Source organism: Stegastes partitus, unplaced genomic scaffold (genome assembly GCF_000690725.1).
Source record: "Stegastes partitus isolate 25-593 unplaced genomic scaffold, Stegastes_partitus-1.0.2 Scaffold113, whole genome shotgun sequence".
Taxonomy (NCBI): domain Eukaryota; kingdom Metazoa; phylum Chordata; class Actinopteri; family Pomacentridae; genus Stegastes; species Stegastes partitus.
The window spans coordinates 515,353-533,415 of NW_007577844.1; the positions used below are offsets into that span (position 1 = coordinate 515,353).

Genomic DNA, 18,063 nt, shown 5'->3' on the forward strand with positions numbered 1-18,063 from the left:
TCTTTTTGAACAACCTTCTTGTATCCACGCCTTCACGTCCTCAGTGAATGAGTGAACTTGCTGTCACTGGATGTCAACACTGACGGCTTCGCTCTCCCCACATGCTCACACAGACTGATGGGTATCAGGATGTAGATGTGCTGCGTGAATGAGCCACAGAGGAAGCTGCACTTTTATCTTAGTCTTTTTTCCAAATGGGTTTAATGCATGATGGAATGACAGATGACCAGATCTGGGCTGTTTGTGAGACATTTGGGGCTGTGGCCTCAGATGCCCGGGCCGAGCGGCACCACTGCTTTATACATTATTGAATTTGCCCTGACAGTCTGGAACAAAATGATGGTTGTTGGGTTTTTTTGTCTAAACACAGAATAACGTGTAGCCCTTCAATCATGAACATGTTCAGGGTTCTGCCCACACAAAGTTCTGCTGCATTCAGGTGTGTAATAATATTAATAAGAGAAGATTCTGCAGTTTTTCTTCACGCGTGACCGCCTCTGATCGGCAGCTCACTTTGCTTTTCTCTGTTGCTGCTGCTGCTCCACACTTGTGTATGTAATTGTTTTTCCTGCCCTCAGGTGGACCGCATGTCTTTCCCCTGTGGCTGCACCAAGGAAGGCTGCAGCAACACCACAGGACGGCTGGAGTTCAACCCGGTCCGGGTGCGCACCCACTTCCTGCACACCATCATGAAGCTGGAGCTGGAGAAGAGCCGCGAGGAGCAGTATCAGCATCAGCAGCCGGAGCAGCAGCAGCAGCTTGTAACCAATGGCAACGGTTACCATGGCGACTCCACCTTGGTCCAGCAGCAGCAGCAGCAGCAGCAGCAGCCGAACCTGCAGTTTCCACTGATGAGCGGCGCGCCGCACATTCCCATCATGCACCTCCAGAACACAGGTGACACGGACTCACATCTAGATGAAGAGGAGGAAGAGGAAGAAGAGGAGGAGGAGGAGGAGGAGGAAGAGGAAGATGACGACGACGAGGAGGAAGAGGACGATGAAGCTTATGATGAGGACGGCAGCAGCGTGTGCAGCGGCCTGTCGGACTGCAGCACACACAGCCTGGAAACAATCGACCCCGAGGAGGGAGAGGAGGACGAGGAGGACGAAGAAGATGACGAAGAGGAGGAGGAGGATGATGATGAGGAGGAAGAGGAGGATGACTGGGATTGTTCGTTACATGGAACGAATCCTCCGCCCTACTCTGTTCCTCTTCCTTCTGTGCTGAGCTACTCTAGCGGCGCCCTCATGAGCCTCAGTAACCCGTTCAGCAGCGCGCCCCCCATGCAGCAGCAGCAGCAGCAGCAGCAGCAGCAGCAGCAGCAGCAGCGCTACCAGATCGACAGCTCAGTCACTGACACTCCTGCCTTCCTCACTGAAAATGTCAGCATCACTCCCACGCTGCCCACAGTCGAGTCCGCCTTAGAGTCGGAAATAAACACAGAACTCAGCTGCCAAACAGAGCAGCAGAGCGCTCCCTGCCACTTCTCCCAGTCCCTGACACTCCAAACTTCCTCACATGTAGACACTCGTGAGAGCAACACTGCCCCTGCTGGCGCATCCGACGAACAGCCTCGCTCGACGGACCTCCAGAACAATCCCGACCGGCATGACTCACAGACTGAGGCTGAGCGGCAGACGGCGGAGGAAACAAGAGCCGCCGGACTGCAGACTAATGGTGACGCTGATCAGATGACATCATCAGAGGGTGTCTGACGAGGGAGATGACGTGGAGGGGGATCAGTCACCGTTTGGAAACCTTTAGTCAAGAATCGTGACTTTGAGCTAGAAGAGTTTGCTTTATTCTTGATAAGTGCACTTCCAAAGAGAGACGGGGTCACATGTTGAGGCCGGAGGCTCCAACAGGTGCTGAATTGATCTGGATCTGTGTGGAAACCTGTCTGACTGATGGTACAGACAAAGACTGTAAAGAGAAGCTCACTGATGACAGACAGTGTTTCTAGCTGTAACTATATCGTGTATACTTTATGTTGTTCTGAAGTCCTGGATCATTAACGCATGTTTTTGGGTTGTGGCTGGTACCTATGACAAATCCACACCAGATTCTGAGGTGCTCGTACTGTTTTAACTACTTTCTGTTGTGCTGCTGTCTCATTCTGCTGCTAATTATTCTTGAATACTTGTCTGTATCGCATGTGTTCCGTTTACCGGAGATGTTCCACAGCTTGCACAGTCTGTACGATGATAAAACACGTTGATATGAATTGCTGCCAACTCGCACCGTCATGAACCACAGTCAGGGTCTGTTTTGTTCCTTTTTATTTTAGCAACATGGCTAACTCTGGAATTGAAATCTCTATTAAACCACTACTGGATGAATTATTTTAAATTGGAACAGCCATAATAGGTATTTTTTATAAGAACCCACATATATTTACCCTCCTCTATAGATCTGCTCAGCGTCTTTCTTTTGTGTATTTTAGATTTTTTTAAGTTCTCAAATTTTCCATTTTGGTTGATTCTCCCAGCTCTCATAGTGTCACAGCAATAGACTACATATAACAGATCAACGTATCCTCCGGGTCTGAAAAGCGAAGCTCTCTGGAACCAATTTGAATCTGCATTCTTTCTATCAGCCAGCAGGGGGCGACTCCTTTGGTTGGAAGAATGATTTAATTGTATAAAACACTATGAGTTAATGGCCCTACGTCACACTTGATCCATTACCTCGGTCCCCGTTTGCCCCGTGACTTCAGGGTGTTAACTTCTAGCTTTGAGTCTTCTTCAGTGCAGCATGATGTTCATTTAGTCGATCTGATTTAAAGTAAAATAGACGGGGTTTGCTTTAGGATGTGGCTACTTGACAATGCGCTACCGTTTCACTGTGCATCGTGTCCTTGAGTTCCAGTCAGATCCACCAATCACTCATCATGTCCAGGTTCAAACAGCCAAGATGGCGATGGCCAGTTCCAAACCACTGCATCCATCTTTTATCTCCAGTCTACAGGCTGATGTTTTTAGTGAAAACCTTTGATCACCACATGGTCTGCTAAGGCCTGAACGCCACAGGGACAAAGGAGCGCCTAACTTTAGCATTTAGTGGCTAAAGAACCAGATGGTTCCCCGAGGAGATGGTTGAGAACAACAACAGAAGTAAAACGTGGACACAAGCAGCACCTTCAGTGGATACTAATGTGTAAAAACATTTTACACGGTAAAATACTTTCTTTCAAAGCTAACGTCATTCCCAGTAGCTACACTTAGTGCTAATTAGCAAATGTTAGCATGCTACATTAGGACAATAAACATAACCCTGTTAGCATGCTGATGTTAGCATCAGGCTCAAGCTAATGCTGCTAGCGACGTCCGTGCTGCTAACGTGTAAATTACGCTGTGAAGTGTGTCAACAACGTGTCAGAGCTTCACTTTGACATCTCGTTATCTCTGTTTTCCTTTGAAACCATCACGTTGACGCCATTCAAATCAGAACGTGAATAAAGAGATGAGATCAGATGAGACAATTCTTCATCTGTCTACATTATTTTTAATTTTACAGTCACGAGAGCATCAATATGATCAAATTTCTTCAGTTTGCCAGTAAGAAAAGTGAACTTTGTCTCTCAATACTGCCAAGAACTGGGGGCCAAATGTGTTTTGTGTTCTTTTACAAGGTGTACATTCCCATGAAAGTGTGAATAAAGGTCATTTTAACATCAATGCCAGCTTAAAGGTGATTAATTAGTGGTCTGTGATTACATATCTGAATTAAAAAGTTAAGTTTCTCCTCTTGTAAACCCCCCGAATGACCCTAAACTGACCTTTTGAATTGCCCCTGGGGGATAAATAAAGTTATTTGAATTGAATTAAACAGACTTTAGGAGAGAAAACAACCAGACAAAACCCCACAACCACTGTGAAGTTCCATCTTTCTACCAGCAGATGGCGTCTGTGGCCTCACAAATGATTTCATGTCTCCTGCTTCTCACATCCTCCAACATAAAGGGGTTAAATCATTCTTTTCTGACGTCAGTAAATTTGTTGATTACATGTTTTGTGCCCGAGGACAATCTGTGACATTGGTTTTGCTCAGAACATACGTCCTCCGTCAGCAGACGGACGCGATTCAAACCTGTTTCCATGATTCTGTAAAGAAAAAAGTCTGTCTGCAGAAACATTTCATGTCCGTCCACACCTGTGGTTTTCCAGTGACATGGTGATCAGTCTAACTGCTGCGTCACCCTGCTGGGTCGTGTATACGCCACACCAGTGCTCCCAGTTAGACGCTGTTGCGTGTTGCAGGCTCAGGAGAGCGCTGCTGGCCGATCCACACAGCGACGCCTGTGTCTGGGTGAGGTGGCAGCAGGAAGCTTTGTACAGTGTACGGATGGACGGCCTATTCCTGTATAGAGAGATTCTCATGGCTCATTGCATAACCACACAGCGACAACAGGTGCTGGTACAACAGGCTGAATGTACAGCCGGCCGTCCTTTATGATCCTCCAACAATGACATGAGCGGTACACGCTGTACGTTGGGCTTCATCAGGAACACAAGGCCACGGCTTGACCTCTCCCTTTTCTTATATAATCTAATCTAAGGTGTGCTGGGGGCTGGCGGGGGGAATGCCTGCTTGCCTCTTTGCCAGCAAAGTATTGTGGGTAAGCGAGCTCAGAGACACTGCTGATCAATCACAGGCAGGGGAGCTGTGATGTTCGGTTGCCTGGCAACAAGAACGGAGAAGCAAGAGCAGCAAAGCGTTCGCCGGGGCTGCTGGGTGGGGGTTGTCTTCGCTCTGCACCTCCATCTCCCTCCAGTCCGTCCCGGCTTCTCCTCACACGTCGGCGTGCTCGTCGTGGTCGTGACACCTGAGCGAGCACGCCGTGGAGACGACGCCAAACACCGAGCCGGAGCTTCTCCACCAGCAGCCTCCCAAAGGCCGGCGTTGTTCAGAAAGATGAATGCAACTGATTTAAAAAAAGAGCAAAACAAACAAATACACAAAAAACAGATACTGCAATTAAGTTAGTGAGAGAAAAGTCAACATTAACGGGAAAACTAGGAAGAGAAGCAAAATGACAGGCGTGGGAAAGACTCAGATCTCACACTGAAGTAAACGTATCGATACCAGAGTGTAGAAATACTGCCGTAGAAGTAAAGGTTACACATTTAAATTTATAGTTAAGTACAGAAGTACTCGCATCAAAATCTACCTAAAATACCAAAGTACATATCACCAAATGATGATATTACTGGATCAGAATTATAAATGCCTTCATGTGTTGATCACTGTGATGTTGGAGCGGGTACAATATTGCCTTAAAATGTATTTATTGATTATATTTTGTTGTTTTGAAAGTAAATCTGCAACATTATTAGTTGTCGTGGAGTAAAAACGACAGCATTCGCCTCTGAGTTGTTGTGGGAATGTAGCTTCTGCCTCCAAATAAACTTTAACCCACTGACCCCACACAGACTGTGGTTGTATGAAAGTGTGAGTTCACTTTGGGAAGCAGACGTGAGATGATGCAGGTCGGCTGACGACGGCGTACGTGGCAACAGTTCACATCCACATTTAGCTGCTTCTGAGTGGACGGATGCTTCGTCACGGAGCAAAAACTCAGCAGCTGCCAAGAAACGAGGACAGACATCTGAGTTCTTGATATCAGGCTTTATAGGAAGGTTAACTGTCACATATACTTGACAATTACCACGACTATGAAGCCTTATAGATAATAACAAATGACCTGAGTCAATACTTATTTTAAAAATGAACAAACAAGCCAAGAAGAAGAACCTCAAAGCTCATTATGTGCTTTAAATCCAGTGAAGAAGGAGGAGCTCTGGAAGAAATCCAGTGAGCGTCCCTTGAATGAAGGTTTTCTTTAAGGTGTGATTTCTAAACTCCAGGAAAAAAAACTAAAGATTCAAATTCCTTCCTGAGTTTTAAACCATGTAGATTCTTTACTGGAGCTTCAGTTGATGAGACTTTAAACATTTAAACTGCTAATTAAGTGTTTTTTAGAGGTTAAAACATCACATATTATTAACCAGGTGGTTTATTGTGAAATTTTCTTTCTGATAAAAACACTTCATGGACAAACACTTCATGAACAAACATCGACCAGTTTCCCCCTCTGGGATGGTCTCCTGGCCCAGTTCATCACTGGGCTGTCTAGAATAAACACATTATCCTCACACTGAAATCAGCCGATCACCTCAGGAGCTGGGCTGCACGGTGGCTTCAGCTAGAAGATCCCTCGTTGAGGACACCAGGATCTTCCTGCGTGGAGTCTCCATGTTCTCCCCGTGCAGCGTGGGTTCTCTCCGGGTTCTCCGGCTTCCTCCCACAGTCCAGAAACATGCTGAGGTTAATTGGTGATTCTAAATTGTCCGTAGGTGTGAATGTGAGTGTGCTTGGTTGTCTGTCTCTAAGTGTAGCCCTGTGATAGACTGGTTACCTGTCCAGGTGAACCTGCCTTCACCCTGAGTCAGCTGGGATAGGCTCCGCCCCCCTAGTGAGGATCAGGTGGTGTGTGGATGATGGATGGAGCCTCTTACCTCTCAAATGAATTCATCTTGCATGCAGAGTACGCTTCCCAAAATGGATTTTATTTTGGAAATCTAGGTTTTGTGTTTTGTTGCCACATCTTTGGTTATAACAAAAAAAAAAAAGGTCACGCGTCACATTTTGCAAATCGATACAGAGTTAGATGTGTACATGAAGCACATGAAGGATCCTGTTGAACCGACATCAGACCACACACCAGAGAGCTGATGTCACTAAAAAACAAAACCCACTGGGAAAGAAAACAGAGTAAATAAACAAGCATTTACAAAAAATATGTTCTTTATTCTTTTGGCTTTAAAAGTATATGACCATATGAGCGGACAGTAGTCACTTCCTGCATGCAGTTCACTAAAACACTACAAGCGCAATGAGAGATGGCTACTGGTTGCTTCATGGTTTGTATCTACAGACGTGGGGACCGTACATGTGTTTCACCGAAGAACGGAAACAAAACAAAAAAAACTGGTCTAGAAAAAATGCAAATCAAATCCAAAAGACTGGAAAAATGCACTCATATCTACAGTAAAAATGTTATTTATAGAACATAAGCAACCCGCAGACCCCAAACACACTCGCTCACGTTAAGAGTTAGAGGCTCACGTTCTCCCAGACGCACACGCCTACATGTATGACGGCCACACGTGCTATTACACGGCAGTGGGGATAGAAAGTGCTCTTACATCAGATGTAAGTGTGATGCATACTGTGGGCCCGAGTAGCTAGAATATGTACAAACCAAAGCACTACATGAAAACCACTCGCTGCTCGAGTTCAACGACATGACAGGCGAACAAACATGTGTGATATCATAACCTTTAAATGGGATATATTGTCACGTCCTAGCTGGAGAGCAGTTAGAAAGACCGACATTTTCTTTTTTTTAATATATTTCATTACTTTTTTTTCTTTACAGGAGCTCCGGGGGATGAGGGCTGGATGGAGGAAGGTGGAGAGGACGACGGAGCAACACGACGGCAGGCCAACCAGCAGGTTTGAGCGTCACCTTAAAAGAAGGGTTTTGGGAAATGACCTGATTTCATTTGTTGGCGACAGTCGGATGATGGACACCACTCACGTAGCTGCATGAAACATCTGCTTATCAACACTTTGGAACGCTCATTAATCAATATGTTGTGTCTTGTTTGTTTCTCTTCCAGGTCATGATTATTCTCGTGGCTTAATCGTAGCAACTGCTTGAGTTCCTTGAAGACGTTCTACCTTCATCCAAGAGGCTTCATCAGCTCTGACTGACTAGTTGGGAAATCCAGATATCCTGAAGGAGACACTAACACCTGAGGGGTTTGTTGCTCCTCCCCCTCGTTATGAGAGTCGTTAGTGCTCCCCCTGACACAGTGGGGTTCGTTAGGGTCCTTTGTCTTGGTTGTTGTTGTCTCGTTTGTTTATTCTGTAGGGCCACTGTAGAAAATGTATTTGACGTCTGACCTTGTTGTAGAAGTCTGACTTAAGACTTTTCTCTCATAGTTCTGACTAAAACATCTTGACTTTTTATTATTTTTTCACCCCCAAATCATCTGACTGAATGTTGAAAGTTAGGATTCAGAAAACAAAGTCAGAACTATTTTTTTTTTTAGAATCTTCTCCCTGGAATCTGAACCTGAAACGGAACGACCTCATGTTTTATGGACAGTTATGCCTCATAACTATTTCACTGTGATCTCCACCAAAGGGAAATAGTTCTACATCAGTGGGGATGTACAAGCCAATAAGGTCAGAACTCATGTTTTCTGTCCCTGTCAATGTGCGCGATGCTAATGCTAACATTTAGAGCTGAGCTACAGTTCATTTACGTTGCACTGACAGAACATCTTATTGCATGTTGACCAAAGCTCGATGACGCTCAGGTGACTAATTTATTCATGAAGTCCTAACAGGGTAATTAGCTGGGGCAGGTACATCGTGGTTAGCTTAGCATGAGGACTAGCATTGGGGGAGCAGCTGGCTCGGCCTGAAGCTCAACGACATGCAGCACCTTCAGTTAACAGACGTGTTGCATCTTTGAATCTCCATTTAGGTTTCAGATTTTACGTTTTCAAGATGATCTGGTATTACATGGACAGTTTGGTTTTGGTTCTAGCCTTCATGCTAAGCTAAGCTAACTGACCTCATGTTTAACAGACAGATACGAGAGTGGTGGTCATTTTGTCCAAATCTTAACAACAAAGAGATCAAGATTATTTCCCAGAATGTCTTTCAGCGTGTCTCATTCCTTCAGCTTGCATACATTCAGCTTCTCCGTGTTCACAGCGAGAAGCACAACACACACCTGGACAGTCACTGACCCACACCAGTGAACACCACCCATTTGTTCATTGCACTTCATTCGTACGTTTGTTGTTTCAGCTTTGTGTACTCGATGAGCGTTCTGGCGCTGGCCCGGCCCGGCCCGAGTCTCAGACGGTTTATGTGGTTTCCAGCATTGACTTAGTCTGCCCTTGGTGAGTTTACAACAGTGAAAGCAGCGCACACATTCTCACGATAAGGACACGAAAAAGTAGAAAACATTCTTCCTCGTTACAAAAGAAACCTCGTTACCCCTCCCTACCCCCGCCCCCCCCAAAAAAAACTTAACAAAGTAATGCAGAGTATTTGTTAGGTGATACAGCGATTGTTAAATTCAAGACACTGGATTTATAGTAGTAGCAGCAGCACTAGCTACAGACAACTTAACAGTACACTCAAGTGTGTCAGATAGTAACAACAACCAATAGGAAAATCACAAGCGTTTTGCAGAGAGGCTGTTCCACGTTTCACTCGACGTCTGGCAGTGTCTGCTGGATGATCTGGTTCCGTCCTCCCCTCTGACAACTCCCCACACATCTGTATACGAGCTACCTCCCACGTTAGACCCACCGAGCACAGCATCCCTCGTCTCTGAGCGACCAGCCGGCACACAAGCGTACATCTATTTACCCCCTCTAGAAGCTGTAAACAAATTTCCCTCATGTCTCTGATGCATTTTTTATTTTTTGTTCCTTTTAAAAAGTCTACTTCTTTCGGTCTTTCAAGTCTTTCCCTTTGTTTTCTTTTTCCCTGTTTTCTTTCTCGTATTTGTCCTTGTCCGACTTCGTCACGCTGTTGTAGGAGGGTGGAGACGCCGTGGAGGGGGTCATGTCCGTTTTGTCCGAGGTGGAGTTCTCCGTGAACTTGCCGATGACCATGACGTCCTTGTCGGGGTCGCGGACGCCCTCCTTCAGCTGCTCCTTGTAGAGGGCCGAGGCCTTCTTCATGGCCAGGCGGATCATGTAGCGGCGGAAGGCTCTCTGGATGACTATGGCCGACATCTCCTCTTGTTTGCGACGCAGCGTGGTGGTGATGGGCTCATAAGACACCTTGGAGGGATTGGAGGCCATGAAGCGCTCCTCCATCTGGCCGCGCAGCACGTCCATCTCCCCGCCTTCGCCCAGCACTCGCTTGGTGAAGGCGAACAGGATGTCGAGGCAGTGGATGCGCTCGCCGCTGACCATGGGCAGGTCCATGGAGATGAGCTGGATCATGTTGGGCTTGGGCATGCGCAGCGGGGGGTCGAGAGCGTCTGCAAAGTCAGAGAGCTTGCTGTACTCCATAAACTGAGTAGCATCCGGGTCGAAGCGCTCCCACACTTCATAGAACATCTCAAAGTCGTCCTCGCTGAGAGGCTCAGCGCTCTCCTCTGTGGCCACGCTGAAGTTCTCCAGGATGACGGCGATGTACATGTTGACCACGATGAGGAAGCAGATGATGATGTAGCTGACAAAGAAGAAGATGCCCACTGATGGGTTGCCGCAGTTGCCTTTGTAGTAGTTGCCCGGGTGCTCTATCTGGCTGTCACAGTCGGGCTCCCTCTTGTTGAGGATGGGCGCCAGCAGGCCGTCCCACCCGCCTGACGTCGTTATCTGAAACAAACAGATCATGCTGTTCCCAAAGGTCTCAAAGTTGAACATGTCGTCGATCCCCGCCTCCCGCTTGACGTAGGCGAAGTTGGACATGCCGAAGATGGCGTAGATGAACATCACCAGGAAGAGGAGGAGGCCAATGTTGAAGAGGGCGGGGAGGGACATCATCAAGGCAAAGAGGAGCGTCCGGATGCCCTTGGCTCCTTTGATAAGGCGGAGGATGCGGCCGATCCTGGCCAGTCGGATCACTCGGAACAGAGTCGGGGACACAAAGTACTTCTCGATAACTTCAGATAGAAACATACCTACAGGAGCACAAAACACCAGACTGAGTCATGAGAAGCTCCTAAAAACCCACTGCAAAGACAAGAAACCTCAAAACGCCTTCTTACCTACGATAGACAGAATCACCACCACAAAGTCAAAGATGTTCCAGCCGATGGTGAAGTAATAGTGACGCAGAGAGATCATCTTGAGCGTGCACTCTCCGGTGAAGAGCACGATGAAGACCAGGTTGATCCAGTACAGGATGTTGTCCATGTCCGGGGTCTGGTCGTCCGTCTCCACCATCATGGTCACCATGTTAAGGCAGATCAGGATCATGATCACGATGTCAAAGGCCTGCTTAGTGATGCAGTCGAACACGCAGCCTTGAAACGCATTCTGAAGGCAGGAGGGGGACAAGAGACAGGACAGCGTCAGTTATTTCACTGCCTCGCTTGTGGTTGATGAGTGACAGAGCAGAGCATGCAGTCTTACTGTTGGACGAGGTATCGGCTTCTGTGGTTTCTTGGAGCCGAGCTTCTTCATGGCGTTGTAGTACTTCTTCTGTTCTTCTGTCATGAAGATGTCCTGACCTCCGAAGTAAAGGGATCACATCAAAACCTGGTTATAACCATGCTGTGTGATGTCTCGTAACCGTATAGTTGAGTTTGGACTTTTAATGTCTCACGCAGGGTTTTAAGGATGCTTTCAGGATGATACTTCCACTGACCATGTGCATGCTGGGAAACCGTCAGTCCAGCCCAGTGAGCTACATGATACTGAGGCTCACACAACCAGTTTAGCTGCTGCTCAGGACATCAAGTCTAGCTCAGTCCACAGTTAAACCCCTACGAGTTCTGGTTTCCAAACCACAGCTAATCTGTTGCTCAGGAAAGGAAACAGGAAGTGTGCGATGCCTCCGACAACTTCCACTGTATCCCTCATAATAGGACACTTAGGGAAATTAACTCTTCTCTTTTTGCATTTGCGGCTCATTATCACACGATTAGCTGTGTGTCCATGTGTTTATCTTTTGGGTATATCTATTTACAGTCAATAGGCTGATGTGTTGACACAGAGCCTGCATCAGAGCATGACAGCAGTGGGTTCTCTTTGTAAAGGACGTATCATGTGATCGTGAGTCAACAGAAAATAATTACACCTGCACACCTGGAACTTCCTCCCCCTCTGTCGTTTGCTCTAAACTGTAATGACATGATGTGGGTTTGTCCTTTTGTGTATATTTTTGCCTCCTTTTATTTATTCTCTGACGGGTGGGGAGGCAGCAGAGGGGCTTCCTGCAGGTGTACAGGTAGAATCCTCTGTTTGATATCAGTGTTCTGCATCCTGAAAAGCATGCTAAATATCTGTTTCTGTTTGAGTCCCTCTGCTCTCAATCTTCAAGGAAATGAGCTGGCTTCTTAGTATCACACACAGGGCACACTCTGAGTGCTGCTCACTGAGTGGATGATGTGTGTCTGGAGGGAGGACTGGTGTCAACACCAAACAACCATCTGTGCGATGCTGTGGGCTGCTGATCCAGAGTCTCAGTCAGTCAGTCAGTCAGCCAGACCTGGCAGCAAACACAGCGCTAGGCAAGCCCCCTCCCCCATCTCGCTCCCCCTCCTCCCGGTCTTGGGCGTTGCCAATCCTGCGTGTTAGGGCCTGGTTGAACGGAGGGCACATCACCACACTGCATTGGCTGTGACACTGCATGTGTGTGCAGGCAGGGTGTTTCTCAGTGACTCATGCACTCATCGTTGGCAGCAGCAGCAGCAGCAGCAGGTCCTCACCGTGCTGCACATGATCATTATTCTGTAGCTTACATGTTGTTTTTTACACAGCTGTGGGTCCGTGTTGGCTAAATCTGTGCTGTAGCTGCTCTGTGCCCAGACTGGCTTTGGGATGTGGAGGTACAGGACTGGAACCTGCTGGTGTTCGGTTTGATGCTACGTGTGTTAGTAACAGCTACAAGTGTGGATCAGCAACAGTTTGATCTGTCATATACTAACGTGCATACTACTCACATGGTGTGTTCTAGATGCTAACCCGTCTGGTGTACTGGTTATACAGTTAGCATACATGCTATCAACATGTTTACATGTTCTAACAAGGAGTTACAATACAGACATCAGTGAACATGTGACATCATTTTGACTTAAAAGTAACCGACACAGTTTGTTTCCTAGTTTTTTTCCTGAGCCAGATGTGTCCTGGCCTCCCTGGTCCTCCTGTCACGGCCTGTTTATGGCCAGCTATCTAATAAAGGCTGAAAATATTTAAAAAATAAAACTCAGACAGTCAGAAGCTCCTCCACTTTGTGCCTCAAGGTTTTCTTTTGGGGTGCAAACATGAAACTACATGAATCTAGGGAGACTTTAACTCAGTCAAAAACTTGTGACGTCCCTCAAAGGCCTCTTTGTGTTCATTTACGTACACTGAGTTTCATGTGTGTGCTGCTGACACACAGCTGTACGTCTACCTTCACTACAGTAAATCTGGAAATACAGAGTTAGAAATTGTCTTTCAGACCTCAAGAGCTGGACGTCATAGAGCATAAAGGTATTAGCAGGGTTATTTTTTTATTTAGTGTGCATTTTATAAATCATAGGAGATAAAGAAAGTGAACATGAGAGAGTAATATTTTGCGGTTTCATTCCACCTACTTGTACATACGTGATGGTCACGTTATCTAATAAAAATCGTTAATAAATGCAACTTATCTTTTTCTTCTGCTGGTTGAAGTTGTCGATGATGACGCCGATGAACAGGTTGAGGGTGAAGAAGGAGCCGAAGATGATGAAGATGACAAAGTAGAGGTACATGTACAGGTTGACTTCGTATTCCGGCTGGTCCTCCACCTGGAACAAGCAAGACACAACTAATTACACATTTCAGTGGCTTTCATGTCAGTCCCTTGGTAAAGAAATGAAAACAATAAAAGCTACGTTCATGGATGTTTGAATCGCTCTGTTTGGCATCAAGACTTACATTTCGAGAGTCCACAGCTGCATACATGATGTCCATCCAACCCTTAAACGTTGCCTGACAGCAGACGAGAGAGAAGTCAAGGTTTCAGTCTGGATCAGTTAATGTCTGTTGTATATAACAGGAGTGTTGTTAGTTGCAGGTTTACTTCTTAGCTGATTGTTAAAGGGGACTGTGAAGATTCTCCATAGACGAAGGCCATTTTCTGGCATGTTTTTTGTTCAGATTTTATTCTCTGTGTTTATTTTTGGATGCCCGTTGACTACTTTCATTTTACAAGAGGGTTGATCAAAAAGTTCAGAGACTACGCCTATAAAAACCACAAACCGCACATGATTCAAATTTGGCCACCATCCCCGTCAAAGTAGCCTCCTTGTGCAGCGATACGGCGCTTTGTAATGCTAGCAGCGCTCCCTGGAAGTCCTGCTATGAAAGCACGTCAAGCACCATCTGCAGGAAATCTTCTAAACTGTGTCAAGAAAGCAACCCAACAACTCAAACTTCATTTTGGGGACGAGGAGGAGCCCTGCGGAGCAATGATAGCGTTGTTGTGGCTAAAATACCGGATCGTGATTACCGAGCTGTGATCAGATGCAGAGTGCATCGTAGCAGCCACATGCAACCTCTGTTCAGGATTCCCTCAAACACCTCAGAACATTACAGGAGAGTTCTGCCTTGACCGCCTGACCCTGGGCGATGAACGGTGCACAACCAGGTGAATGTTGGAGAAACAACAGTCATGCTCCTGGTGTTCCTTCTCCGTTCTCATACACTGTGAAACTAGGACGTCCTCATCAGTTTGTCTTGGTAAAAGCCCAGAGGAGAGTCTAATCATGGGCTGGTGTGTTAAACGCAGAAGCCATACAGTCCATCATAAACACTCCACACTACAGAAGTGACTTGTTGCATCATATTATTCGTTCATCCAGTCTTTCCTGTTTCCATGCACTATCTCTGTTGTCTTGTCAGATCTTGCCACGCCCTTCTGCCTGTCCTCTGCCACCAGTAGCTGACCTGTGCCTCCACAGCGTACTCCCAGCCTCCCTCCACTCATTTCCCAGACTGTCTTTGTGTTTTGAGGTTTCAAGCTGTAGCTTTAAATGTGCTTTGATCAATTGCATGTCTTTTAGCCCAGCCTGTATTTTAGATTTTTCCCTCGGTCTGGTCTCTGTGCTTTGTTTGCCTACTTTGAACACGCTGTTTAAATAAAGCTCTTTTTGTCTTCATTGTGCCAGACAGAACTCACCACTTGCAGCAGAGCCAGATATCCGGCCCCAACGTTGTCAAAGTTGATTTTGACGTTCTTCCAGCGGGCGCTGTCGTTCACCAAGTTCAAGCAGTCGGACTTGTTGTTGACAACGCTGATGGGGAAGAGCTCGTCCGCGGTGGTGTTGAGGCAGTAGTAGTACTTCCCTGCGAACAGGTTGACCCCCATGATGCTGAAGATGAGCCAGAAGATGAGACACACCAGCAGCACGTTCATGATGGAAGGAATGGCCCCCAGGAGAGCGTTCACCACAACCTGGAGAGGTCAAAGCACAGGGACGAGCTCAGCACTCTCCTGTCACTCAAGGTCAAGAGGTCTGTGCTTGCCAAATTAGAAAGGCTGTTTGATTTTGGGTAAGTGGCCATTACAATCATCTAATCACTTAACTGTGCTTACATAGGACATGTGGACTCGTGAGCTCACTGAGCCATAAATCTGAGGCTTTCAGAGCCAAAGCCAAGACTGAATTCAATAACAACAGTGATCCTACGTTACTCAGAGCTGTGTTAATTATACATCATGTGTGCACACATAAAGCTCCTAGCACCATACAAGTCTACAGAGAGAATCTAACAACATGACAGTTGGAAAGAAGAAGGTGGATAGGTGAGAAGGCTAACATCTGATAGGTAAAAAAGCAAAACAGAAAAAAACCTTAGAGAGGCAGGATGAAGTCAGAACATTTTGTTTGACTGTAAATGAAAAAAGACACACAACAAAGAAAAAAATTACAGGTCAAAGGCACCACACAAGCAACGTCAGAAAACAATGCCTCAGAACAGCTAAGTATAGTAATCCATTGACACAGTGTGAAGAAAGTCATGCAGATAGAAGAATTACAGTGTTGAACTGCGAGGAAAAGATAATTCTACCGATGTAATCAGCATGCAGTCTTACAGGCAGCCCCCTCCCAACCAGATAGAAGTATTCAACATCATTTATCTGTAAAAATATGCCACAACTGACTGAATATATATGGTGGCTTCAGCACCAACAGGCAGAGGGAAGGTAAAGCACTTTGCCTCTACAGCTTCAGAGACATGTCCTATAAAAATGTGATAAAAATGCACATTTTATATATTTAAAAAATCATGGGCTCACTGAAAACAAACGCTAACGGCTAGCTTTACAGGTTTTTAACATAAACACCTTTGCTTTATTCTCAAGAGTCGGATGAAAACAGCACCTGAATGTGAAGCGAAAATTAAGTTTCTTTTTGTTTGTTGGACCTAAAGGAAAACAGCAAGCCTGACTCAGTTCTTTAAACACACACTACATGGGCCGACCAGCACTTGTGAAGCTCAGTAAAGCCCACATCTTGTTCATACAGAGCAGGGCGAGCCGTGTCGTCTAAGGTCCATGATGGAGCTTTTTAAATGCTAACGTGAGACTTCATTGGTTCTGCTTGTTTTCAGTGTGCCCACAAGTAATCCTGGTCTAAAAGCTGCTTTGTGTGGCAGTAACTCCTGATGCCCTTACCCTCATGCCCTCAAACCGAGACAGGGCCCTCAGGGGCCGGAGCGCTCGCAGCGTCCTCAGAGATTTGATGGCGGTAAGCTCAGAGTAGCCCAGAGCGTTGGCTACCAGGCTGACCAGGGACACCTGAGAGAAGACGGTGTCAGAGACAAGCGGGGTGAAGGGTGAGACATGAAAGAGGTCCGTTTGCTCGGTGTCATCCTGAGCGTTTGAACGAGACAGCTAATTGGACACCAATAATCAGTCTGCACAGAATGACAGAGATGATAAATTATTGAAACTGTTTAAAAATTAAGAACAGAAGAGTCTCCAAAAACTTTGAATTTGACAACAAGAAGCTGCTTGAACATTACAGCCATTTAAGAAACGGTTTGACTTTCTGGGAGTTTGATGAGAAGATGACACAACTCTCTCGCTAAATATGCCGACATAGAGTTAAAAGACTATTATTCTAGCTTTGCATAAAGAAAGAGGAGTCGGCTAATGTTGCTTTTTCCGTAGTTGCTGCGTGCCAGGCTAGCTGTCTTTCAGTCCTTATGCTAAGCTAAGCAGCTGTCAGCACAATATGATGCAATCTTCTCATCAAGCACCAGAGTGGAGGCTTTATTTGAATAATTACGTGCTCAGTATACATACGTCTACAATGAGGAAGTCGAGCCAGCACCAGGCGTTGGTGAAGTACTTGACAAAGCCATATGCTACCCACTTCAGCAGCATTTCCAGAATGAAGACATAAGTGAAAACCTTGTCTGCGTACTCCAGCACTGTTTTGATGGTGCGCCGCTGCTCAATATAAATGTCCTCAAAGGCCTGCGCAGAATGGAATAATTAATAAAGACAGCTGGTGGAAGCAACGGGGTGGAAGTCATACAATAAAGAGACCGAAATCAGCACAGCAAAGCACACATCTTCTTCAGATCGACAGATAACTGCACAAAAAATCATGCTGCAGGAATCTGAGCTGCTTCCCTTCACACTGTGGGATGAAATCAGATCAACCCAGCATAGTCAGCATGGTGACGGAAAATATGAACTCTGCCTGTTAACTCTGTTAACTTACCAGTGCCCCACTGCTGAGCAAGATCATAAATATGATGAAGGACTCAAACCAGTTGTGCTCCACGATGATGAAGCAGGTTTTCCTCAGAGTCCACCAGCTCTTATACTTGCCTCCCTCCTCATTGATCTGGCAGCACTGGAACCTGCGCACACAGCCTGCAGGCACAGTGTGGACAAAGACGGAGGAGACATGAAACACAGGTATGAATAAAGCTGGTTTAGACACATGATGGAGATACAGCAGCTGAACACTGGACTCCTAACACACAGGTCTATCACTTACACCAGGGAAGCTACATTCCACTGAGCGGACAGACACATTACTTCTGTAGATATTTCACATCATAGCAACTACAGCACGTCAGCTGAGAGCGCGCTGGGCCTCCGTATCACTCACGAGCGGTTTAAACTGAGCGTTTTCAAAAGAGCACCTGGCCCTTTGAGCTGGAAAAAAACACTGTGGTGGACACACAGTCCTGCTGCTGCTACCTGCAGCTCCGGTAAAGCCTGCTGGAGGGAGCAGGAAGAGGTGGAGTTAGTTCGCCTCTCACCTTGTTACACAGCTTTTATTTTTTCTCAGAATGC

General features: G+C 46.3%; 1 protein-coding gene and 1 pseudogene across 1 annotated transcript in view; one reads left to right on the plus strand and one right to left on the minus strand.

Annotated features, from left to right (window-relative positions):
- The window catches only part of LOC103354608 (cysteine/serine-rich nuclear protein 3-like), a 7,291-nt pseudogene extending 5,573 nt beyond the window's left edge, over positions 1 to 1,718 (plus strand).
- Positions 1,719 to 9,536: 7,818 nt separating this feature from the next.
- LOC103354597 (sodium channel protein type 2 subunit alpha-like) overlaps positions 9,537 to 18,063 on the minus strand; it is a 36,168-nt gene continuing 27,641 nt past the window's right edge. Inside the window, exons 19-27 of the mRNA XM_008278032.1 lie at positions 17,480 to 17,634; positions 17,056 to 17,229; positions 16,423 to 16,545; positions 14,923 to 15,198; positions 13,680 to 13,733; positions 13,412 to 13,549; positions 11,184 to 11,288; positions 10,817 to 11,087; positions 9,537 to 10,729 (exon numbers count right to left, since the gene is read on the minus strand). Of these exons, the coding sequence (XP_008276254.1) occupies positions 9,537 to 10,729; positions 10,817 to 11,087; positions 11,184 to 11,288; positions 13,412 to 13,549; positions 13,680 to 13,733; positions 14,923 to 15,198; positions 16,423 to 16,545; positions 17,056 to 17,229; positions 17,480 to 17,634 (2,489 nt within the window). The remainder of the gene's footprint in view (positions 10,730 to 10,816; positions 11,088 to 11,183; positions 11,289 to 13,411; positions 13,550 to 13,679; positions 13,734 to 14,922; positions 15,199 to 16,422; positions 16,546 to 17,055; positions 17,230 to 17,479; positions 17,635 to 18,063) is intronic.